Raw genomic sequence first — 25742 nt, forward strand, 5'->3', positions numbered from 1 at the left:
TGCGCCGCAGATGGCATGCGACACAGCTGAATTGGAAGTATGAAAAAGTGCAAGGGCCATATGCACGGGCTGCCCGGCCTGACCCCCCTCCCCATGCACACACATGGTACAACCTGGGTTTGCCATTCTCCTTGGCTCTGTTTGCCCCCTGCAGCCTGCCAGGCTCCGAGCAACCCACCTTGCAGGGTTGGTTTGCATTAGAACACTTCTGCCATGTTGCCTTCGAAGCGGGTTGCAAGGGGCTGAATGCAACGGGCAGACCTACTCCTTGTGTTTCGTGTCTTAAAATTTTGAACCGAACGCCGAGAGCTGTGGGGGGGGGGTGGCATTACCCACATCGGAAGCCACCCCGGCCATCTTTCTGGACGAAACAACAAGGTAGACACGTACCAGGTAAACAAATATAAGCAAGGAGAGCCAGTGTGGCACCTTGGGTCAAACGCCAGACAAAGACGGAAGAACTGGGTTCCAATCCTTGCTTGACCACAGAAATGCATTAGAATCAAAATCAAAGAGCAATGGAGTTGGAAGGGGCCTGTAAGGCCATCCAATCCAACCTCGACTCAATGCAGAAATCCGGATGGCTTGTCCAATTGTCTCTGGAAGGCCTCCAGCCCTAGAGAAATCACCCCCTTCCCTGAGGCAACTAGCTCCACTGTCATACTGCTCTAACAGTTAAGATATTTTTTTCCTGACATTCTGCCGAAATCTGGTTTCCTGTCATTTAAGCCCATCATGATGTGCCTTGCACTCTGAGAGGATCGAGAACAGATCCTGCCCCTCCTCTGGAGGACTAGCATTCAAGTCTTTTGAAGAGGGCTCTCCTCCTCTCTCCCCTCCGTCTTCTTTTTGCAACCCTAAACCTGCCCAGTTCTTTCCGTCTTTCCTCCCAGGGCTTGGTTTCCACCTCCCTGATCATCATCCTGGTCGCCTGCCTCTGGACTTGTTCCAATCCATCAGTGTCCTTCTTGAAGTGTGGCATCCAAAATTGGACACGGGACTCAAGGTGAGGTCTAGCCACTGCCTGAGCAGAACTGGTTAAGCCTCATTGGGAGGGGAGGGTGCTGGCAACGGGGAAACCATCCCATAAATATCTCACATAACTTGCAAACCCTCTTAGGGCCTCTGTAAGTCAGAAACAACAGAACCGGAAGCACACGAAAGGGTCGCCAGCTTGGGGTCCGGAAGCAGGTGCCGTATTTCTCCATGTATAAGACTATACTTTTGTCTAAAATCTTTAGCCTAAAAATTGAGGGTCGTCTTATACACGGAAGTAGGCGGAGGAGAGAACAAAAACAAGTGGAGGGGAAAGCAGGGATCAAAGCTATCCTACAGCGCTTTGATCCCTTTCCCCCTACAGTTGCTAAGCCTCACTTAGATTTCTTAGTTTTGGACTAGAAAAGGGGATGGGGTGTCTTATACATGGAAAAATACACAACTACAGGCAGGTAACTCAAGGCAGGTAAAGAGGAAAGCCAGAAAAGAGCTTGTGGGGGGGGGGAGAGAGAGAGCCAGAGAAGGCCCCAAGAGCTCCTGGTTTGAGACTCTTTCCACCTGTCCCCAACGTTTCCCGTTCTTAGAGGTAATTTTCTGAAATCATCATTCATGGTTTTACAAACGGCTTTGCAGGTGAGTTTGCAAGGAAAGAAATAAAATAAAATTGGTTTCTCTCCGGATTTAGAGTGGAGGGAGACTAAAGTTTCCAAGCAACCGGCAGGAAGCGGTTGCAAGGCCCGACAGAGACAGGAAGCTCGGAGGTGACCGCAAGAGGTGTGGTGGAGAGAAAGCAGCCGTCCTGTTGCAATGACACCCAAGCTCAGAGAAACCATCTCCCGCAGTTTCTTAAGTTGTCTCAAGTCACGCGAGAATTTGAACCCGGGTCTCGTGACTCCTAGGCCATCGCTCCGTTACCGTGCCACTCTGGCGCTCAGGTTTTCCTTACCCCCCTTGCTTGAGTTCCTAAGTCTGAGTTTTGTTCCCTGGTGTAAAAAAACAGGTTTGTCAACCAGGGTCCCTCAGGTGGATGATGGGTGTTGCAGTCTCACCCATCCGTGGAGCCATCCATTGAGGAACACTGAGTTCAAACATCAGGATAATTTGGCAACCCGGCAGAGATGGTCAGTCCCGGCTCTTTGCCGGCAAGATGAAACCCATCCCCTTTTTGGCGTCTCGGTACGGCCGAGCCGGTGAGGATGGGTCATCTCAAGAGGGTTGCCTCCATGTCTTGGCATCTCCCACAATGCACCGGGACTTGACAGCTCCGACTTGACCAAGGGATCGAAAAACCGAAAACTGAGAAGTTATTTGGACCCAAAAGGAAGTGTCACAAAAACCACAGCCAGCGAGGAGGAGGAGGAGGAGAAGCAGAGGGCGCCCAAGAGAGAGAAGTTGGCAAAACACACCACAAGGTTTAACCCTCGCGAAACGGACCCGCCAAGGCAGGGAAAGAACGGCTTGGAAGGAGAACGCCTAAAAGCTTCTTTTTTTTAGGGTGCGTGGAAATATCAGAAGGCGCTCTTGCTGTTGGAAAGACGGGGTCGGAGGGCCAGGCGGGGAAGCAATGACTCTTCGAAACCGCCCTGGTTGAGCAGCAGAGAACGCTACGAAATGGAAAACATCTATGCATGCTCAGACTTCAGGACGGAGAGAAAGAGGAAGGGAGGGAAGAAGGCCTGTTTGCTTTGGCATCACGGTTTACGGAAGGCCCTTCCACCCCTTTTTAAAAGAGGTTATTACGTATTTTCTTCTTCTTTTTCAACTGTGGTAACCCCCTGTGACGGGGGACCACACAGGCTCCCCCCCCCCAGGGTGCTCCTCCTTGACCAGTAAGGTTATCATGATGAGGGCCAGGGACGGTGCATGTCCAGAAGACCTCTGATTTGGCCCCTAGGGTCCAAAGGGTGTCGCTGGTTGCAGGATTTGCACCCGGGAGCCCTCCTGTGAAGCTGGAAAAGTGTGCACGGCCAGCCTGCCTCCTGCCCCATTGCACAGCCCCAAGCCCACCGAGACCTCACCATGCAAGCCTCTGAGGCTAAACAGCTCGGGAACGACCCCTTCCTTGGACTACAACACCCAGCATCCCCAGCCTGCTTCATTCCCCCCCTCCAAAAAAAAGCCACTTTTAAAAAATGTGCTGCTGAGAGTGAAGGGCCCCCAAAGGGAATCCCTCCCGTTTGGAAGGCGACCCAAACGTCTTGCCCAGAAAGCACAATTCTCGGAGATGTGTCGGAGGCCACAAGGATGGGCCATCATCATCCCACCCGCCTGGGCCACACAGGCTGGTTTTTCTAGCCATGTGGCTACCGGAAACACCGCTTGGGCCTTGCTGACACGATCACTTCCTGTCCTCCAACCTTTACTGGAGATCAGAGATCTGGATTAAAAAAATTTTAAAAATGGGCCAGACTGGCGTCTCTGGGGCCACTTGACTGGGCATCAATAAGGGAGCTAACCTTCCCATGACAGTACGGAAAATATGTTTTTCTCCAACTTATTTCCCTACTTCGGGCTGCTGATGGAGGCAGAGGAGCAGCGGTGGTTTGGAAGTTGGCAACGCTGATGCATTTCACACCAACCAGCTGCCTGCTTTTCACCGCCTGTCTCCGATCTAGAGGAAAGAGTTCCCCCAGTTTCTCTGAATGCTACGTAATGCTTTGCATCTGGCGGCAATTAACTCTTCCCCTAACGAGCCCAGCCAAGTGAACTGCCAGGGTCTCCAATACAGAAGTTGCCATGTTTCTGGGCGCTTCCTCCTCCTCATCAAACCGCTTAAGTGCAAGGCAACCGAGAAAGCAGAAGCCCTCAGCCCGCAAAAGAGGGGATTAGGCCTTTTCTGGCTGGTGTTGCCACCCCAAAGGAGAGCCGGGTGGGGGGCCCGTAGTGGGCAGAGCGTTGGCCTGGGCCAACTCTGGAGATCTGGGTTCAAATCCCTTTGGGCCGTGTGAAATCTCTCGCAGGGGGAGAGGAAGAGGGAACCCCCTCCCTGAACCTCCCACGTCCTCAGAAAACCCTCCTAGGATCAGCAGGGTTTGGTGGCACAGGATCACCCCAAGTTTGGCACAACATGTGGGTGCGGGGGGGGGAGGGTTTTGCCCAAATGGAAGACAGAGGCAGCGTGTGTGTGTCCCCCCCCCCCAGGGAGCGGATTCTGGCTAGAATCCGTGCAGCCTGGAAAAAGTTGGCCCCAAACTCCCAATTCCTCCCCCCCAAAAAAAAACCGCAAAGCTGGAGGGAGGCACTCCTCCTCCCTGAAAGTGAAGGGGCTCGGCCCCCCCCTCCCGGCCCAGTGCGCTCCCCCCGGACAGGCGCCTTTCCCACGCTCCCACCACTAGGCACGGCTGCCTCGGCGGTGCCAGCAACGGGGCGCCCCGGAGGCGGTGGCGAGAGGGGGAGAGCGAGGCGCGCATCATCATCATCCTTCTCCTCCTCGGTCGGTGCGCGGGCTCGGCGGCGAGGCATCCCCATCATCCTCCGCCTGGCACCGGCGTCTCCGGGGGCTCACCTGAAGCGCGGCGAGTCCTTCAGGCAGTCCTCGAAGTCCAGCTTGACCGTCATGGCGCGTGCCAGGATCGGGACCCCCACCCCACCCCTCTCTTTTTTCTCTCTCTCCCTCCCTCCACCCCCAGGAGATGGGCAGACCCCCGAGCGCCAGCCGCCGCCAGCCGCCGCCTCCGCCTCCGCCGCCCCGCCGCCGGCAACGACAAGGCGCTCCGGCTCCGCCGCCGCCGCCGCCCGACCCGCCCCGATCCGCCCCGGGGAGGGCTGCCCGACGGCGGCGGAGGCGCCGTTCCCCCCGGGACCCTGCAGGGGGCAGCAGGGAGCCCCGGGACGGCCAGCGGGCGGGCGGGCGGGGGGGGGAAGAGAGCCAAGGGCGCCCCCCGGCGGAGGAGCGCTGGGACGGCCCGCGCCGTCGAGCCTCTCCGCTGGCAGGCCCAAAGCTAATAATAGATTACGCATCCACCAGTCTCCCAGAGACTATGGTAACTTGCTCTTCATCATCCTCATCATCCTCATCATCATCATCATCATCTACAAACGAGATGTTTCAATGGCCAGATCTTTGCATTTTGTTAGTTTTTCCAGGTTTTTTGCTTTTAAAGGAGGAGTTGAAAATAAAGAATTGGCGAAACTAACCAAATGCAGAGACCTCTGGCCTCTGGAAGAGACGCGCCTCTGCGCAGTCCCTGCCGTCATTGGGGCTTTGGGAGCAATAGGAAGACATTTCACGCAGTATGATAAGCGGCTGCAGGTCTCAGAAAGCTATGCCCTCAGACCTACCGAAAGCTGGCAATATTAGGAACAGCATACATACTGCAACGATCTTTAACAGATGCTTAGGTTTTTTGGTTAAAACCTGCATTTGTTATGTAATGCCAGTCAATGTTTTTATAATCTTGATTGACTGTGCTTAGTGTTTTTGAATATTAACAACAATAATAAGCTTGAAACTGCAGAGCTGGAAAAGACCCTCTGGATCATCGGGGCTGCCCCTGCCAAGGAGGCGTCGTGGGGGAATCAAACTCCCAGCCTAACTCACTGAGCTATCCAGCAGTTCCTGGGAGTTTTCTGTGGCCAGGTAGGGATTTGAACCCAGACCTCTCCTGACCTTTCGTCCACTTGATCTGCCGTACCCTTCCAGCTCTCATAAAAGGGTTTTCAACCAGTGCAAGATACTTTCCGAGTGGTTTTATGTGCCATCCCACTGATTTGTCCCTCTGGCGCCCTATGAGATATCCGACAGCTCGGTGGTTTAGGGAGCCAGAGGTTCAGAGTTCGAATCACCCACGGTGCCTCCTTGATGGGGGCTGGACCGGATGATCCCACAGGGTCCCTTCTAGTACTGCAAGTCTATTATTGTAAAGTTCTTCATCCGCACCCGGTTCCAGATGAATCCCCTTCTTTCTTGTCCGCTTTCTTGACTTCTCAGCTTTCACATCGGAAAACTTAAAATATCAGGACCTTCTGAAGATCGTAAGACAGTCATTTTTTTTTTGACAGCACATAAAACAATCACCCTTTTGCAAGGCATGGGGTCGGCCAAACCTGGTTTCTTCTGGGCTTGACTCTACCACACCGGGCTGCCCTGGGAGGCTTAGAAACTGTTCTTCCTCACTTCCATGTCCACACCAACCCTACGAGGTAGGCCAGGCTCAGAGAACAGGAGAGCGACTCGCTCAACGTCAGCCAGTGAATTTCATGGTTGACTGACAATACTAGGTGGAAGATTCTAACCGCTTTAGCCTCCCCTTATTTTTTAAAAAAGTAACTTTCCCCAGTGAAAAAGGTCCCATTCCTTATTTTAGGACTGCAGAGCTGGAAGGGACCCCATGGGATCATCCAGTCCAACCCGTCAAGGTGGCCCAGTGAGGAATTGAACCCCCAACGTCTGGCTCCACAGCCAGATGCAAAAAACACTGCGCTCTCCTCTCCACTTTTGACACAAAACAGGACTCAAAGGAAGGCAGTGTTTGTCCAAAACAATTATTTATTATATATACAAAAAAAAGTCAATTCCAGCAATACACAAGACACCATTTGTAATATAAAAAACACAGGCTTGTGCATAAACAACCCACATGAGTTCTAGTGTTTTAAATAAGGCAATATTTTTTTTTTGTACTGTAGAAACGGCACCATTCCTGGTCAAATTTGCCAATTCATTTAAAAAACATCTCCCCTTCCCCAAGCAAGAAAGAAAAAAAGATCCTATCTGAAGCCAACAAAATACAGCTCATTATAGAAAAGATGTCAAAACAGGGCAAAAGGATGGGTATTTAATGGGAGAATTTAATAATAGGTTAAGGGTGCTGATCATCTGCTGTACATCACAGCATTTCGGTTATATGTTCCTCTCCACAGACTTTAAGGCAGTCTCTTCTGCCACTCCAAAATGTCATCCATCATTTAATCCAAAATAACTTTGTTGTTTCTGTTCACACACACCCCCCTACATTCATGTCCCAAAGAAGAAATAAATGATCCTCTTTCAGATTGTCCAGCAGGCCTTTAAGGATTTATCCTTCCTCCTCAGTAAATCCACAATGATGAATAAAGTTGTAAACATTCAAGGAGATGGGATTTAATAACTATGAATTCGGCGAGCTGATCTTAAGGGACCCTCAGAAAGGCTCGAGAATCAGCAAGTTCTCCATTATTATTTCTTAAACAGAGCTTAGAAAAGTTACTACAAATTTTAAAAAACACACCCAGCAACCATGCTAGCTAGCTGCGAGGTTCGGAGGGTGGTAAGCCACCCAAGTAACTTTTCTAAGCAGCGTTCTTTGCTCAGAAATAGGTTTCCACGAAGCAACATTATTTCTAGGGAGCTGGTTCTTCTGTTTTAGTTCTGGTTTTTTTGTTTGCTTGTTTGTTTTTGCCCTTCAATAAATCTGAGCTCGTATTCCTCTCCTCGTGGGGCTAGGATGTAAATTCCTTCAGGAGAAGCACACATAAAACAGCGTTTAATCCCCTTTCTCCTTTGACATGGTACAGAAAAATTAAGATTTCCATTGCGGTTACCACTGCCCACTTTATTGCAGACCAGGAAGTGTTGGTACCTTCAACGTTAACAGAGTATGTTCATTTTTTTTTGCAGATTTTCCCCATTAATGCACATCCTCTCCAGGGGCTGGAAATGTTATTTTCTTGGCCCACAACTCCCAGGTCTAGACCACTACACACACACACCCCAAAAAAACCCAAGTAAGAACATTTCAAAGCTCAGCTCCTATCAATTATCAAAAAATTATAAAGCTAAATAATTACAAGGGAGTTTTTAAAAAATACAAGGGAATGCAAAAGGTAAAGTCAGTGTGGACTATGAAAAAAACACCTCGGTGGGTGAGGGTGTATCTCAGTGTCCAGGACACGCTCAGGTGGACGAACGGCGGTTCGTTGGTATCCTGACCGCAGGGGCATGGAGGTCGGGCGTCGGAACTGGCCTTCGCGCGAGACTCTTAGACGTATTCCTTGGAACTCGGGGGCTTAGAGATGGGTTTCCCTTGAGGGTACCTGCGGTTGCTGCTTAAGCCGTCCTTTCCCGGACATGAACAGGACAGGAGGCCCCCGCCGAGGAGCACCAAGGCCGCCCCAGCCCAGCCAATGAAGATGGCCGCTCCAAATTCGTACCTGAAAACGGACCGGATAAGGAACGGTGAAGACAAGGGGACGCCGGTGTGGGCCTGCTTAGGTAGAGAAGGTCTCTTCTCAAATGCCTCACACAATCCATGGTTGAGGCGCAAAGCAAAGAAATTTGCCTCTTATTTTTTTTGGACTACAGCACCCAGAATCCCCCAGCCAGCGTAGGCTTGCTGGGGGATTCTGGGTGCTGTAGTAAAAAAAAAAAAACAACTTTTAACAAACTTTGGTCCAAGTAACAGAGAAAGGTGGCTGACAGAGACAGACAGATTGGTGGATTGATTGAAGGGGCTCCCGAGGGTCATCTAATCCAGCCCCCTGCCACAGCAGGAAACCCATCGCAGACACTGATGGAATGAAGCCGGGCTACCACGCCTGTTCACCAGTAACCAGTCATGCTGGACATTGTGCCCCCCCCCTACTATCTTGAGGGCCATCTCAGGCAACACAGGAAGAGATAACCGACCCATTTTTCCCCAGTGCCGAAGGATGCCCGGACGGGACGGCCCTTCCGATCGAGGACCACCCGCTGTTAAAAAGGACACGTGGCCACCCTTAACCCGCCCACCCCTTCCCGTTCTTCTTCTGCTTTGCTTGTTCTTTGAGCAACTTACTTGGAATTGACTGGAATGTTCACATTATAGAAATTGCTTACAATCTGGTTTCCGATCCACGAGCAAGCAATTAGGGAAGCCAGACCTGGAGGGGGGGGGGGAAGAGAGAGAGAAAGATTAGCACATCCCATATTTAGTCCATTTCCCCCCTCCTTCCCAAGCCATTCATCATGATTGATCCATATGGCAGATATCAGTCCAAATTATAATACAACTGCATGCCGTCAAGCTGGTCCTGATTCACGGCAACCTTTTCCGGAGTTTTCTAGGCAGAGAATGCTCAGAAGTGGTTTTCCGTTCCCTTCTTTTTTGGGGGGTAGCCCTGGGACCACTGTGCAGCTGGCCCAAGGCTACCCAGGCTGGCTCTTTTTTGAGATGCCCCGTGCGGGGGAATCAAACTCCCAATCTCTGGCTCTGCAGCCAGAGACCTCCTGGGTCGCTCCTAGTTTCATTTGTTCTGGTGTTTGACCATTCTGGGTGCAGAAATCTGTCCCTTGAAAAACCTCTAGCGCTTATCCACCCATATCCTAAGGGTTTAAAGACTCTTTAATGGAATGGACAGGGTTGATCCAAGCATCGGCCCCATTTAAAGTGGAACCAAGAATTTCCCCCATAAAGTTTTGGATACATCGCATTGCATTCATAAAGACCGTTGCCCTTAAATCATATGTTCTGCATATGTTTATAAACAGAGGTGGCACGAGGCACAGGGTGTAGTTTTTCTGCTTTCCGTGCCTGATTTACCAATTCAGTTTTATAGAGCAAGGACCTTTTAAATTTGGGATTTTGCTTCTTCTCCTTGAGAGATGCCTTCCGGTGGGAATTATAGGGACAGAAAAGGGGCTGGCCGCACCATTCCCTTTTCCCCCTGCTGATATCCAGCCCTAAACGGTGTGGTCCCTTCTGCTTCCAGACTGCAGAAGATGTTCAACCCGGGCAGCTGTCGGGACCAACAGCACTCCGGAGCGGTTTGTGATGTTTGCGGAGATTGGAAACCATCGGAAGGAAATGATCCCGGCAGTTAATCAGTCAGTCTAAAAGCTACAATCATAAATCCCTAATCTCAACTGGAGCTAGTGCATTGAATCGCTTGTTGAACCTTAAGTCAACAAGAATAAGGACGTAAGAACATCACAAGAGCCCTGCTGGATCAGGCCAAGGGGCCCCTCTTAGTTCAGCTCCCTGTCTCTCACAAGTGGCCCCACCAGATGCCTCTGGGAGCCCACAAGACAACTAGAGACCCGTCTTCCGATAACCCTTCCCCTGCATCTGGCCTTTGGAGGTCCCTTTTTTCTAAGAGCCTGGGAGATTAGACCTCCCCATTGTGGCTTTTCATCCATGATGGACTTTTCCTCTAGAAATCTGTCCTTCAAAGGCATCTAGGCCATATGCCATCGCGTCCTGTGGCAAGGAGTTCCACAGACTAAGAACACGCTGGGTCAAGAAATATTTCCACCCTTTGGGGCATTCCATTCATTCAGCGGGTTTAGTACCATTAGGACTAGTAAAAGGATTTAAGCTCAGTTCTTAAAATCGCGCCCTATACGGATTAGAATATGGAACCACAGACCCGCCAGTGGTTCTTAAGATCGCAAATCTCATCAGCCCTAGGCCACGTTGAGAGAAATGATGGGTGCATCCAGTCAAGTGCGGGGTGAGCGGAAAGCCAATGGGGTGCAACAGAGAGTCGTGGACTACGATTCAAGAGACCCAGGTTCGATTCCCTGCTCGGCTATAAAAACTCAGGGGCTGCCTCTGAAGATTTCATGGAATCCAGAAAAGCTGGCCCTGAAATCAATTTTTCACTCATTGTGATGCTGAAACCCTTTTGCTTTTTATTTTTGTTATTCCAGCTGAATCAGGGGTGAAAATGAACCCCCCCACACACACACACACACACAGTATTCTCTCTCTGGTTATAGTGGAGAACCTTTCCAGGCCCCTCCCTGGGTTGTCAGACATACCTGAAACCAGGAAGACGATACCGCCCCCCATGGCAATCCGCGCCTTCACAACCTTGTCGTCCCCGCCACACCGGGTGCACTTCATTCCCATGACGGCCACCCCTGTGGCGATCACCCCCAAGACAAGGGAAACCACCATCAGCGCCCGGGTGGCTTGTAGAGAAGCTGGAAAGGAGGAGAAAGAGAGAGTTAAGACAAGGCAGGGGCCGGGACACATTGCTCCACCGGCCCAGGGAGGCTGGCGTTTTTGGCTCAGCCTTTTTATCCACCGATCCTGTGTTCGAATCCCGAGCGTCGGCTTCTCCCTCCCCCAGAGAAGCCAAAGGGGCTTGCCCCCCAAATCTCTGCCATGCGCCTAGATTTTTTTTTGTTTCTGTGAGAGTATGAAGCCCTTTCTAGTGTTTGCATGTTTTATTTATTTCTTAGATTTTTATACTGCCCGATTTCAAGAGAAATTTAGCCAATTCCCTGGCGGATCTCCTTGGGTTTGTATTCCTGCCCTGAGCAGGGGGGTTGGACTTGATGGCCTTAGAGGGCCCCCTTCCCACTCCATGATTTTATTATTCTAGCAAAGCACTACTATTCTGGGTGGTTAACAGTCAGATAAAATCAAAGAAAAATATAACAAGGAATTGAGCAGCCAGAGTGATGAAAAAAAAACAATAAAATAAAGATGGATGTTAAAGACGAACAAACCAAGAACATCAACCTCCATAACTGGACGAGAAGGGGAAATAGCAGATTTGGGCAAGAACGCTATCCAAAGCCTCTGTTTGTGCAAAGTGTGCTTGGGTGCCTTAAACACACACATACACACACACACACACACACACACACACACATACACAGAGTTATTTTAAGCTAAAACAATTGCTTCTCTAAAAATACATAGATGAAATGGCAAACAGTGAGAACATGACACAAATAAAAGGTTGATTTAAAACTGAAGGTGTCCGGAGATTGATGCTATACCATCTAATATATAAGCACACATGTGGCTTTATCTATAAAGAAGTTCAGACCATCTGTCTGTCTGTCTGTCTGTCTGCCTACAGTATCTACCTATCTACCTATCTACCTATCTACCTACCTACCTACCTACCTGCCTGCCTGCCTGCCTGCCTGCCTGCCTGCCTGCCTGCCTGCCTGCCTACCTACCTACCTACCTATCTATCTACCTACCTACCTGCCTGCCTGCCTGCCTGCCTGCCTGCCTGCCTGCCTGCCTGCCTGCCTGCCTACCTACCTACCTACCTACCTACCTACCTACCTACCTATCCCCTGCCCATCTAGACGAATGGTCTACTCTTGGTGTCACTCCTAGGGAGAATGAGATTACGTTTTGCTCTTCCTGCACTCCAGGGAGATGCTCCGGGGGTCTCGGAAAAAGACCAAGAAAAGTTAAAGGGTGGGATAAGACACAGTTATAAGATGACCTTGGAACAGAGGGTGCCCCAGTTAAAAAAACGAGTGAAGAAGTGTGGCTATTTTGTACCCCATAGACTACAACTCCCAGAATCCCCCACCCAGCATAGCCACTGGGAGTTGCAGTCCAAAAAACCAAACTTGAACAGACTCTGGAACACTTAATACCAAAGGGGAATTGAGCAGCAGGTGGAGACGAGGAGAAGGATAAGCTATTTACAGAAGCCAATTAAGCAGACCGTTAATCACCACCGTGAGACACCAGACCATCATCCACGAGTTGTCACCCTGAGAAACCCAGGGCAATTTTCTCATTCACCTACGGCACTCACAGCCACTGGAACATCTCTGCTCCTTCAGGAATTAAGACAGGTATGCAGAATGCAAGTCCCTCGATTACGCCATGCACCGAAGAGTAAACACGCACACTCTCTTACGGGGTTGCCGTAGGAGTAGCAGCTCTTCAAATTAGAGGCCCCGGGGCTAAAGGACGACAGATCTACCATCTGCTCCCAGGAGGCATTGCCTGAAACCATTTAAGCTCTATTGATCCTAAAAGAGGCAGAGGGAGCCCAAGACTTCTTGAAGGCTGAAACTCATCTCTTTAATTCCTGTTAACCCTCTTGAGGTTGAAACGATGACTGGGAAGTTTAGCTGATCCGTCCAGGTCCGGGGTTCCCCTAACCTTGGGAAACCTTGGACTGCAACTCCCAGAACCCCCCCCCCCCCATGGCCAGCACAGCTGATGGTGAAGGGCTTCTGGGAAACGGCCGCCCAAAAACATCTGGCTGGCCGAAGGTTGGGAACGGCTGCTCTAGGGCAGTGGTGCCCAGCCTTGGGCCTCCAGATGTTCTTGGACTTCAACTCCCAGAAATCCTGGCCAGCAGAGGTGTGGGTGAAGACTTCTGGGAGTTGTAGTCCAAGAACATATGGGTGGCCGAAGGTTGGGAACGGCTGGTCTAGGGGATTCGAAGTGCCCTATGCAAAGCGTTGTGCTCATTCTGTGGGTAACTCAAGCCACCGGAGAAGCCACCCTGTTGGCCTCTGGGAGTTGTAGTCCAAAAACCAATCAACAACCCAGAACCGCAGAGATATTTCTCCCGACTCTATTTCCTGGTGGTCCATACTAGCTGGGCTTTCCTGGGATCCGGAGTCCAAAAAATGCAACTCTTCTGTCTCTTTCTGCCCTTACCTGCCTGTGTGCACACAAACACCTCCGCCCGTCCACCCACACCCACGCAACCCTCAGCCTGGCTCATAGTTTCTTGCATTCGTAATGCAGGAATTGCAGAAGGAAGAAAGAAACGGATGCTGAACTGCAGGTGAGAGGGAAGGGGGCAGAAGGGCTCCAAGCCCCCCCCCCCGAAATTCCTCGGAGAGCATCCTTCCTTTGATAGATCCGCTGGAGCCAAGGAACCAGGAGGGGGAAGTGAAATCCAGAGTCACACCTGTGCTTCGCTTCCCACCTTTGGCCTCCTTTGGAAAGGCCGTTTGGGCAGGTAGAAAGGAGGCAAAGTCTAAAAAAGAACTCTTTGCTAGCAGATGGGGTTGTAAAACCACACCTTGCTTGAACTCTTTGTGGGCTTGACGGATGGGGCCAAAGTCCCCGAGGGCATTTCTCCCCTCCCAGGTCCCTGGCGGGATGGGAGATCCTGGATAGGGTGCTGGGATCGGGGCCCAACGGCAGGCGATCTGGGAGACAAGAGTTTGGGAGGGAGGTGGGCCTTGCACTGGAGAAGGGCAAAAAAAATCATTTAAATTAAACACACACACACACACACACACACACACACACACACACACACACACACACACACACACACACACACACACACACACACACACACACACAGAGAGGGTGGCAACAAGAACTTCCTCCATTTGCTTTCCAACATGCTTATTTTCTAAACAAAAAGATACCAGCGCATTCTTTTCCTAATCTTGCACAAGGAGATTATCAACAAGAGAGAGAGAGAGATAACCCTACACATTCCTTAACATTCTTGGCCATTCCTTATTTTCCAAACCTTGCTTTTGATCCTGCAAAGGGAAAAGCAGAACAGCTGCTTCTGACTTGGTTTGCAGATTTATAAATATTGTTACGTTTGTTGTGGGTTTTTCGGGCTCTTTGGCTGTGTTCTGAACCTGGGGGAGGGAGAAGCCCGAAAAACCCACAACAACCATTAGATCCTGGCCGAGAAAGCCTTCGCGGTTATGTTTATTTTAAAAAGAAAAAAGCAGCACCCCAAAAAAGGGGAGACCCTTAATAATCTACCTCCAAACATGCAGGGTGATTTGGGAGCAGGTCACAATGGCTATTTCTATTTGTGAGAAGCTAAGAGTTGCACCCGTTTGTTTGGGGGGGGGGAAATCCCCACAATGTTTATAAACGGAGAAAGCAAGAAATCGCAAGCTGCTCTCTCCTTTCAGGCCAGGGAACCAGAAGCCGAATTCGGAAGCAAAAAGTTGCAAATCGTGGGGTTCTCTGGCATGAATTTTCTTTGGTTTATTTCCTGGTTAGCAACAACCTAACAAAAATTGCGTTTCAAAAGTTGCCTAGCAGGCGGACGTGAAGTCACTTTATAGTGTGGTGTCGTGAGTAATCTTGATTCAGGACCTATCACAGTCGTGAGTAATATTGATACGCAGCTTATTTGGCCCGGGCCTCAAATTTAAAATATGCCATAGTTTCTGTAACTCCATGGCATTTCTTTTTTAAACAAGAAATATACACAAGGCGCCTCAGAACATGTGTCCTTGGCTTCTCTCAAGCTCTGAGAAAAATACCCGTCCTGCATCCCATAAAATCCACAGCTCAGAAAAGGGTTCGAGTTTGGCGTTTGTCTTACAGCAGTTTCCAGAATCTCTCACCCAAAGCCTGAGAGGGATTCTCGCAAGGATGGGGATTCGAGTCACAGGGAAAAAAACTTTCCACCTTGAAGTCAGTGTCGTCAGCAAGGCAGCAGATAGCAAAATATCAGATCAAATCACATCAAATCATGCTTTGTTTTGGGGAGCCCAGGGTTACACCCTAAGAGAACGCTTATAAGCGGCAAAGAATTTAGACGCATTTTGCCCACATCAAAATATTTCCAGCCCTGAACCACACATGCATCCAGGGCAGAGAACGAACAATCACGTCGGCCTTCTCACTTAAAAAGTCACGACATGAGCAGCCCTTTTTAGTCTCCACAGCCTGGGGCTACGAGAAGCAAGCAAATGGGGGGGGGGACTTTGAACTCTCGGCGTTTTCTTGATTTCCGGTTTCTATGCAAGCCAGACCTAGAGACTGATCCGAATCGAAGGCGAGTGTGTAGGGCCCCACCCGTTCCCTTCTCCCCACAGACAGGGTGGTAAGGTGACATCAGCTCTCCCTCTGGACAGGTGCGCGCGCAAGTGTGCTGAGCCACAACCGACACACAGCAACGGGTGAACAAAGAGTTTCACTGAAAGCGAAGGCAGACGATGGAGTTCAAAGACAGGCAGAGGAAACCAAGCCCTGGCAGCTGAAAGGGGGGGGGGGTTGACAGCTGGAACCCCCTGGCATTCTGGGAATTAGTAGTCCAGATAGGCGGGGTATAAAATCAAATAAATAAATAAACCCAGGAGTTCTGGCTCTCCCCCACAGTCAATAAAGCTGTTTTCTGGACCCTCCTGGTTGATCTATCTGCTCAAGCTGACTACTCACCTAGCCTAGGTTATAAGCCAGAAGTCTGGATCTGGATTCCCAACTGTGCTTGGATAAGTTCCTTTTTAAAAAATTACTGCTTTGGGAATCCCTAGCACACAGGTCCAAAAAATGCACTGACTTTTATGAGCTCTGAATTGGGTACACTTTCCTGTCCTGTGCCATAAAATCCTCTCTCCTCTGGTCTAATATTTTTCTCTTTCCGTCCCTCTTTGCTGGAGACCCAGAAATCCCAGCCCGAACTGTTTACAATCATGGGGAGTGTCTCCGACACTAGAAAACCACGTATAAAGAATTGCTTACTAAAGAACAGAATATAAAGGATAAGCAAGAGCTAGAGGAATTGGGTGTGGCCTCCGAGTGGCGCTCAAGGTTGAAACTAGAATCAAGATACAAAAAAGATAAATCCCTGGGCTTCTTTGAGGGTGAAGTTCAGGTGGATAAACTGTGGATATACTCTGATGAGAAAATAATTAAAAAATGTATACATACTTATTAGAGTATGACATGGAGGATGAGAGGGTGAAGGAGATGATGGTAAAATGGGCAAAAAAAATTTGGTCATTGATATTGCTGATTGGACTAAGATGTGGAAAGAATGTCACAAGATGATTAAGTCAGAAAACCTGATGGAAAATATCCTCAAAATATTTTATAGACGGCATTATACACCTGTAAGATTGGCAAAAATATCAGAGGGTAACAACAGTATTTGTTGGAAGTGTAAAAAAAAAAACCACAGGGACTTATTATCGTATGTTATGGTCATGTGAAAAAGTCAAAAGATATTGGACACAGGTGCGGGAAATAGTAAGAGAAATTATTCAACAAAAATTAGATATCAAACCTAAAATAGCATTATTGAATATTATGCCGGAAGTTACTGATAAGAAAATAAAATATTGTCTAATGTATTTTTACTCTAGGCCCAAAAATGGAAAAGTGAAGAGACACCAACAACAGAAGAGTTAATAAAGAAATTATGGGATATAGCAGAACTTGATACACTTTCAGAAGCATTGCGGGAACAACCAAGACACTATGTAAAACAAAGGTAGAAACTAATATATTTTTGGGCCCAGGAAAAGACAGGAGTTTAGGGCGAACCTGATCATTTATCTACTCAGTTCTCACTGGGAACCGGTTGGAGAAATCCGTGAGCCAAAGGAGGGGAGGGTCTATTTTAGTCAGTAGTGGGATATTTCCTTTTTGCTCGCTTGTGTTTTTTCTTTCTTGTAGAGGGTTTTTAGCTTGTCTGTCTTGTAGTGTTTTATTTTAAATAAAATTAAAAATTTAATAATAAGAAAAAAAGAAAAGCCAACGCCTTTTGCTGATGGCTTCCCCCCACTCCACCTAGAGGGATGAAAGGGCAACCAGTGACATAGTCTTCCCAACGGTTCGGGCTCCGAACAGGCCCCGCTCCGGCGCAGCCTGCTCCCTGTGACCCCTGCGGTTGCTCCCTGCGCCACCGTAGGGCAAGTTTGTTTTCTCAAATAATGAAGCGGCAAGATATGTTATCGGGCACGGCGTTGATTTTATAAACAGAGGAAAGCTACAGGCAAATGGGGCTGCCGGCTTGTGCTTTGTCGTCATTCCAGCTAGCTGCCGGTGCGGACGGTGGAGGGTTACCCTACGAAAGGAACTCTGTGGTCAAGCACCTGGCGAAGCCAAATCTTCCCTAAGGATCCGAGAACCCTGGATTTCTTCTCCCGTCACTTCCTCCTGCCCTGACCGCTAGGCCATATTGCTAGACCTCCAACGGCTGGTCATTCCTCCTTAAACTCTGTAAACTCTCCACTTTGGAGCCCTGATCATCCAGCCTGAGGCTTTACACCAGTCTTCCCCAACCAGTTGCTGATGAGACACCCTCTCCCATCATCCTTCCGCTGGGAAGGCACGCCCAGGGCTCGCGAGACACACAGCCTAGCAAAATCGCCAGTTGTCCAGCCCTAAACCCGGGTTCCTGTTTTTGACTCCTGCACGAGAGCCAAGAGAAAAGCCAGCGAGAACCTGCCTCGGATATTTTGTTTTTCCAGTTCCAGCCATCTCCCCCGTCTGCCCTACACCTCCTTGAGAAGGAAAGGAAGTTCCAGTCGGCTCCTTCAACTGACAAAACTGGAGAAAAATACTGTAAACAGAAGGCAAATCCCTAAGCAAACAGGCTGGGGCAGTAGAGGCGCCCTGCCTGGGCCTTAAATCCCGGCGCAGGGGATCCCGACCGCACCTTGCCCAGTGGTGCCCTCCAGATGTCTTGCGCTACCACTCCCATACCCACCCAGCAGGCACAGCCCAGTTAAACCAACAGAACAAAAACACGTTCTTCTCCCACTGAAATCCGGTCGTCAGTCAGAGCGAGAGTAGGCCCATTGACTCAATGGAACTTAAGGAGGTGTTGACCCACCAAGCCTCCTTCAATACAACTGGATTCCTCTGGTTGCAAATTTCAGCTAGAGTTCCCTGCAGAACTTTGAACCCAAATGAAATACAGGTTTAGGGGAAAGTCGACTCTTGCCAGCCGGATGCCTGGGTTCTTTGGAAGTCGCTCCTTGCCCCAGAGAGAAATGGGGCACAGAAAGGCGTCTCTGATCTGAAACCTCTTGTCGGCTGGGGTTCCATCCCAGAATCGCAGCCAGCCCCCCCCCCTTTGGCTTCGAAGCTAGTTTGATAGTCCAAATTGGTCCTTCGACGTCCTTCTCTACGCTCTCTCTCCATCCTTCTTCCGACATCATCCGCTCTTCCTGGGGGGGGGGAACCTCCTCTGACTCTCTCCGAAAGCTTTCTTCTGGCCGCAGCCTGGGTCCAGAGCGCTTCCCTTCGGCTCGGTCGGGGGTTTCAAAGCTAGCTTCTGAAAAAATGAAGCCTCTTTTTGCGTCTTCAGCACCAACAAATCTTGGCTTGATTCGAAGAGAGGTCACCAAGGCTTGTCTGTTAGAGCAGGTATAACAAAATGGACACGGGACGACGGCAACCGGCACCGCAAGAGCTGAGGCACCTCGGAAGGCCAGCAGATGTATTTCAGGGCAGGTTTTTCGGAACTCACAACCCACCTGCTCGGACCCACCTGGAGTTCTCTGTGGCAAAAACTTTCGTGGCCTGTAGCCCATGCTTCTGAAGGAACTGATGGGTCTACGAAACCTTCCTTTCCCCCTTCTCAAATTTGCCAGTCTTTAGGAGCCCACAAGACTTTTGGTTTGGGTTGGCAGAGACTTTGGAACTCCCTCCTACCGGAGCCCAGGCTCGTCCCACCTTGGCTCTCCTTCCACAAGCACTTTTCTCTTCAGGCAAGCTTTTCCTTCGTGACAGGCTGCCTGAGTGAGTTTTTTAAATGGATTCTTCCTCCTGACGGCTTTGAACATATTTTTTAGTATTGCTTTTGTTTACTATTTTAGGGTGGTCTTAGATTGATCCTTTTCAGTATTTGCAAACGCGCCGGTGGTTCGCTTTCACCTTGCCATTTAAGGATGTAAGCCACCTTCGCTCCTTTGAAGGAGGAGAAAGGTGGGGTGAAAATTATTTTACACACAGAAATAAAGAAATGTTCACAGACAGAACGGCAGGTGCCAATTCCGCAGGCGGCACCTCTCATCTGGTATAGCGCCTTGGGGGGGGCAGAGCCCTGGCTGGCTTCGCCGGGTGCCGCTACGAAACTCAGGGACCCAGGTACACCCGAGGGTGCTGTGGAAACTGGATGCCTGCCTGCTTTCTCCTCCCGCTCCCCCCCCCCCCTTCCTGGGCACCTGCCCCACCAGTTCGTAAAAAGACTCCCGGCAAGCACAGGATGGTGACAAAGCAGAGAGAAACTCTTCTGCTGGAGCCCTTTGTCATGGTTCGCCCGGAAGGTGTGCCCAAGGAGGGGGTGCCGATGGATGGAAGGCCGAGGGAACTGACCCAACCGGCCAAGTCGGTTTCGAGGGAGGGGAATTCTGCAAGAGGAGGAGGAGGAAATGAGAGGGGGAAAAAAAATCAACGATGGTGGGCATTTTCTCTTTTTTTAGAGAGAGCCAAGTTTTAGCTGGAGACCGAGAGCTAGAGATGTTTCCGAGGCAAGAAAATAACAAAGGCCATCCAAATCACCTAAAGCCGGTGTTTTCAAAAATACCAGTTTTGTAGGTTTTTTTTTAAAAAAAAAAAAACACAATGAGATTTGTGGACATAGGGGAGGGCAGTGGTTCTCCCACACCTTCTTGTCTTGTTTGGAGAAGGAGGGACAGGCTGTTCTTCGGAGCTCCGTTGTCTAAACAGAGAGCTAACAACAAGGGCCTTTTCTCAAAAGCTTCTCTGATTCCTTCCCTCCCCGTAAATCCTCACCAAGCCCAATTTAAGGCCATTGGAAATGCTACAGATTTAGCTGGATTGTATGTAGATCAGGGGCGGGTAGAAAAGCCGTATTTTCCCCCAGGAAAGCCAGAGAGATAGGAACCAATACATTATTAAGCTAAGGGCTTTTACGGGGAATCGGAAAGGAAAGACGATGATAGGGAAACGCTTCCGAGCCGCCGCCGCCACCCCCCCCCCATGCAGTGTGACCCCATCTAGATGACCTGGGAAAAGAGATGTACAATTTCCCAAAATGTCCATTAAAAAAAGTTAAGTTCTTTCAGAGAACTTAAACACATAAAGTCTCCGAAGGCTTAAGGTCACAGACATATTATTTATCATTATAAAAGATGTTCCACACGCCATGTTTTTCAATTAAAAAAACACACACACAAAGAATTTTTTTAAAGGCTGGGGGGATAGAAAAAAACTGTTTAATTCCCCGATTTTTCCATTTCTCCCCCAGGCCTTCCCCATCTCTATTTGGGACTACAAACTCCATCCTCCCCAGCCATCTTTTGAGCCAACAGGCACCTCCAGCTGCTTTTAGAGAAACAACCCCATGGAATTTTTCCTTATTGGACTTCGGTTCCCCCTGTTTTGTGAGATTCGAAGGGTTTTGTGAACATTTCAACCAAAAACATGTTTTGCTCTTTGGAGACAGGAAAGTCTAGCTGGTTTGCTGGATGCATCACCAGAATAAAGGCAGGACACAACGTAGAGAGAAAGGATGTTAAGTGGAATCAGAACTGCTAATTCCCAAGACTATTTTGAATGTGAATGGAAGGAAACATCAAGAGGACGTCTGACCATGTATGGAGAGCCGCAGCCTGCTGCGCACCCCCTCCCCCGCCTTGCTAATTAATCATAAATTACAAATCTATTGAATAGGGCTTTTAGATGAGCAGGTGAGTCATGGATGCCCCCCTCCCAGCATCTCCTTTCAGGAACAAGTAATTAAGACACAGTTCCTAATGCTTGGAAATTACGCCTGTCCAGTGGCGGCCAGGTGGCATTATCAAAAGACATTTACTGTAATCTAAAAAAATGCATTTTCAAAGGGGATTCTTAAATACGTTGGATTGAACAAACCAACCCATGAAACGTCTGTGGGTTCTTTGAACTAGTATCCTTTCAAAGGCGTTCCTGCCCACGTTAAGAAGGGAGCAATGAACTTGAAAAATAAATAAATGGTGGGGTCACCATTTAAGGAAAGGCAAGATGGCCCCTCCTGAAAACATGGCTTCTTTCGCAGGCCTAGATGACCCGACAGGTTAAAAAAAAAAAAAAAGAGGCAGGAAGGAGGAGAGAGAAAATCCAGGTTCCTTTCAAAAGACAGGGCTCAACAGGGGCAGGAAATGGTGTATTTATGGGGGAAATTTCACCCTCTCTCTCTCCCCACCCCCACCCTGGCCCCTGTCGCCAAAGGAGTCAAGGCTGGGATGGGAAAAAAAGAGAATTATATAGAGTTAATCAGTAACCCAGCGGGCAAAAGGACACCAAGCAGGCAGGGAAAACCGCCTTTTTGAGAAGGAAAATGGCATTTCCAGGATGGCAGATCCTGGCCACTGTCCCTCCCCTGCCCCAAATTCAGCCCTCAAGACCCCTTTCAAGGTTTGGGGTGGTGGTGGAGGGCCTTATGGGGGAAATTTCACCCTCTCCCCTGCCTGCCCTCCAAGCCAGGCAGCTTCCTGGCCTCCCAAATTTGTGTCACAGCCCAAGGGGGGGGAGTTTTGCCTTTTTTCTCTGTCCTCCATTCCCATTGTCCACTCCTAGGGGCCATGCAGGTGAGAGAGGAGGGGATTCTGGGTCTTGTGATCCAAAAAAGGGCGATACCCCTGCACACCTTGGCAAGGGGATGCTGGGATTTGTAATCCCCCGCCAAGGAGCCTTTTCAAGTGCTGTCCCTTACTCCCTTTCACTGTGAATACCGCTCCGGGGAGCATGGGGGTTGTAGTCCAATCCCCCCAAACCGGGCACTTTTCCAGTTTGGTCCCCTTGTGCCCAGATTTTGCCACCACCTTCTTCTCCCCCCCCCCTTTTTTTTTTAAATCCCGCCCTCTCCCGGGACCCCCGACTCACACGAGAGGGCGAGCACCGAGTCGTAGACCTTGCACTGGATCTGGCCCGTGCTCTGCCAGACGCACTCCATCCAGAGGCCCCGGTAGATGGCCTGGGCGGTGATGATGCTGTCGCCGGCGTAGGAGGACATCTGCCACTGGGGCATGACGGTGGCCACCAGGGTGGCGATCCAGCCCAGCAGGGCCAGCGCGAAGCCCAGCAGCTGCAAGCCCGAGTTGGCCATCGGTGGCGGAGGGGGGGGCGGCGGTCCCGGGAAGAAGCAGGAGCGGTAGCCAAGCCCTTGCAAAAAAAAAAACCAAGCGCGGCGGCAGGCGGACTCCGGCGCGGCGGGCGGCTCCTACCTGCGCGCCAGGTGAGCGCACCTGTATTTATGCCCTCAGCCCAAGGAGGGCGGGAGGGAGGGAGAGAAAGAGTGACATCAGGGCCGGACGGGAAGGGGGGGGAGAAGAAGAAGAAGAAGAGGAAGAGGAGGAGGAGGGAGTGTCAACAGAAAGCAACACCCGAGGCCACCTTCGCTTCCTGGAGCCCCCCCCCCCAGCCGGACCATGCCTTTTCCCTACTTCATCTCCCTCTCTCTCCCTCTTGCCTTTAAGGACAGGCAGATACCCAACAGGGGAAGTTACAAAGTAACCAAGTGTAAGAAGGAAGCAAGTGTAGCACTAGGATCATACCTTTTGCGGGTGGGGTCAGGGTTAGGGAGACTTTGCTGCTTCTAAAAGCAGACAGGAATCCAGCGGGAGAGGGCAGTTGCGAATTTATTTATTTTTTAAAGTCTATCTCAGATCAAGGATGTAGTCGTCGCTTCCTCCCCCCCCCCACTCCCAAATCTCTTTGGCATTCAAGGACAGGCAGAACTCCCCCCCCCCCGAAGAAAACACTATTGTTGCTTGTATTCGCGATTGTTATTTAAAAAAACCCTCTCCCTACACACCATCTCCCCCCCCTCCCGTCTTTATAGACAGAAATTTGCATTACAAATATTTGTATCCTGCCTTTCTATCAAAAGAGGAAGGCCGGAGAAGCGCTAAAACGCGGTCGGACCATTTAAAATCCACGTTTTAAATTGAAATCAAATGAAATGCTGAATTAATTTTAAACCATTCGGAAGAGATTGAGATTCCCCGGGGTTTTCCTTATGTCGACAAATAATCTTGGTGATTTTTCCAGACACTGCTATCATTCTGTGCAGTCATACCACTCTACTGCAGCCCTGATGGGAGATGTTCAAGGAATGGTGAACAGGAATGGCCACCCATCTACCACCGCTGAATTTTCAGGGGCAAACAGAGATTTGAGCCTCCAGAGCCTGACACTCAATAGGCACCTCCCCTGTACAGGAATCTTCACCTGTTGATTGTCGCAAACGCTCTGGATGCTTCTGTGGTGCTCCCCACCCTGCACAAGGGAAATTTCTAGCTATGGGAGAGTTTCAGAAAGTCAGTGTTTCAGAAAGCTTGGCCAAAGGATTTCCCATTTCAGTTTTACCCATACCCCCTTGCAATAAAATAAAATAAAATAAAATAAAATAAAATAAAATAAAATAAAATAAAATAAAATAAAATAAAATAAAATAAAATAAAAGGACATTTTAGCTGGGCATGTGCCAAGAGCATTTCTTTGATCATAGAGTTAACTGCAAATTGGTAACTGGGTTTAGGGAGCATCTCCCTTTGGAAGACGGTGCATGGAAAAGTGATGCCGTACTGCCATGTGGAACTGTCTGCCACAAGACAAGGCGAGGGCCACTCCCTTCGGTGCCTTCCTCTTTTCCTGCTTCCTTCCGCCCTTCCCGACATGATTGCCTTTTCCAGAGAATCTTGTCTTCTCAGAATGTGCTCAAAGTAGGACAGCCTCCGTTTCAACATTTCTACCTTCCATTGAGACACCGGCCGATGCAAAACCATTCTTCAGAAATTCTGCAAAGTTTCCTTCCTGGTGGCCCTGAATCGTAGCCCGTTTCTATTCTAGAGCTTTAATTTTGCCCAGAACTATCCTTTCTGATGCCAGGGCTGAACAATGGCGTTTTTAAATGAACCGAAAGTGTCTCTGAGCATGGACAGAGCAAGACTTCCCTGGAGGTGCCGTCTGTTTATTTCTACTTGACAGATTATAATTTGCAAATTGAGAGCAGATTGTGAAAATACGGCACTTTGAGGGCGTTGGGGCGGTGAGTCATACTCCCAAGGACATTATGTTTGCTTGTGACTAGAGATGAAACCAACGGTCTAGATCCGACGCTCTGTCCCTTTATGGTTTTATCAGAGAATCCAGAGCTGAGTCACCTGCCACCAAAACCAGCTTCTGGGTTCAGAGCTAGAGATGAGCAATCTGCACATGGACCATGTTACCCTCATTTATTCCAAATCCCACTAGCATTCTGAATGGAGAAAGGTCTTATGTTTCTATAGTGCCCGTAACCAAGATTGAGTGACTGGGGCTTCGCTCCCCGCAGGCATCCGAATCCCCACCCTGCACAAGGGAAATTTCTGGCCATGGGAGAGTTTCAGAAAGCTTGTCCAAACGATTTCCCATTTCAATTTTACCCATACCCCTTTGCAATAAAATAAAATAAAAGGATATTTTAGCTGGGCATATGCCAAGGGCATTTCTTTGATCATAAAGTTAACTGCAAATTGGTAACTGGGTTTAGGGAGCATCTCCCTTTGGAAGACGGTGCATGGAAAAGTGATGCTGTACTGCCATGTGGAACTGTCTGCCACAAGACAAGGCGAGGGCCACTCCCGTTGGTGCCTTCTTCTTTTCCTGCTGCCTTCTGCCTTTCCCGACATGATTGCCTTTTCCAGAGAATCTTGTCTTCCCAGAATGTTCTCAAAGTAGGACAGTCTCCATTTCAACATTTCTACCTTCCATTGAGACTTCAGGCTTTACATAGCCACTAGCTGTTGCAAAACCATTCTTCAGAAATTCTGCAAAGGTTTCCTTCTTGGTGGCCCTGAATCATAGCCCGTTTCTATTCTAGAGCTTTAATTTTGCCCAGAACTATCCTTTCTGATGCCAGGGCTGACCAACGGCTCTTTTAAAATGAACAGAGAATGTCTCTGAGCATGGACAGAGCAGACTTCCCAGGAGGTGCTGTCTGTTTATTTCTACTTGACAGATTATAATTTGCAAATTGAGAGCAGATTGTGAAAATACGGCACTTTGAGGGCGTTGGGGCGGTGAGTCATACTCCCAAGGACATTCTGTTCACACGTGACTCGAGATGAAACCAACGGGCCAGATCCAACGCTCTGTCCCTTTATGGTTTTATCAGAGAATCCAGAGCTGAGTCACCTGCCACCAAAACCAGCTTCTGGGTTCAGGTTCTGGGAGATGAGTGCTCTCTGCACATGGACCATGATACCCTCATTTATTCCAAATCCCACTAGCATTCTGAATGGAGAAAGGTTTTATATTTCTATAGTGCCCATAACCAAGATGGAGTGCCTGAGGCTTCACTCCCCGCAGGCATCCGAATCTAAACATTGGCTGGCGATAGTTAGGAAAGCATAATTT

At 49.4% G+C, this 25742-nt stretch overlaps 2 protein-coding genes and 1 long non-coding RNA gene across 3 annotated transcripts in view; 1 reads left to right on the forward strand and 2 right to left on the reverse strand.

Moving 5' to 3' along the window:
* Positions 1 to 4643, reverse strand: part of ACAP1 (ArfGAP with coiled-coil, ankyrin repeat and PH domains 1) — a 30042-nt gene extending 25399 nt beyond the window's left edge. The window contains exon 1 of the mRNA XM_072977191.2: positions 4502 to 4643. Within this exon, the coding sequence (XP_072833292.2) occupies positions 4502 to 4554 (53 nt within the window). The 5' untranslated portion in view covers positions 4555 to 4643. The remainder of the gene's footprint in view (positions 1 to 4501) is intronic.
* Positions 4644 to 6466: 1823 nt separating this feature from the next.
* CLDN7 (claudin 7) lies at positions 6467 to 22449 on the reverse strand. Its single transcript, XM_020799865.3, has 4 exons — positions 22227 to 22449; positions 10715 to 10879; positions 8751 to 8835; positions 6467 to 8127 (listed from the first exon to the last, which is right to left on the reverse strand). Exons 1-4 carry the CDS (start codon positions 22447 to 22449, stop codon positions 7956 to 7958), a joined length of 645 nt encoding a protein of 214 aa, XP_020655524.3. The 3' UTR covers positions 6467 to 7955.
* Positions 22450 to 22460: 11 nt separating this feature from the next.
* LOC140701394 (uncharacterized) lies at positions 22461 to 24800 on the forward strand. The gene is made up of 2 exons (XR_012080328.2): positions 22461 to 22578; positions 23394 to 24800. It is a non-coding gene; the product is annotated as an uncharacterized LOC140701394 (long non-coding RNA).
* The last annotated feature ends 942 nt before the right edge of the window (positions 24801 to 25742 follow it).

This window comes from Pogona vitticeps, chromosome 6 (assembly GCF_051106095.1).
Source record: "Pogona vitticeps strain Pit_001003342236 chromosome 6, PviZW2.1, whole genome shotgun sequence".
In the NCBI taxonomy this organism is placed as follows: domain Eukaryota; kingdom Metazoa; phylum Chordata; class Lepidosauria; order Squamata; family Agamidae; genus Pogona; species Pogona vitticeps.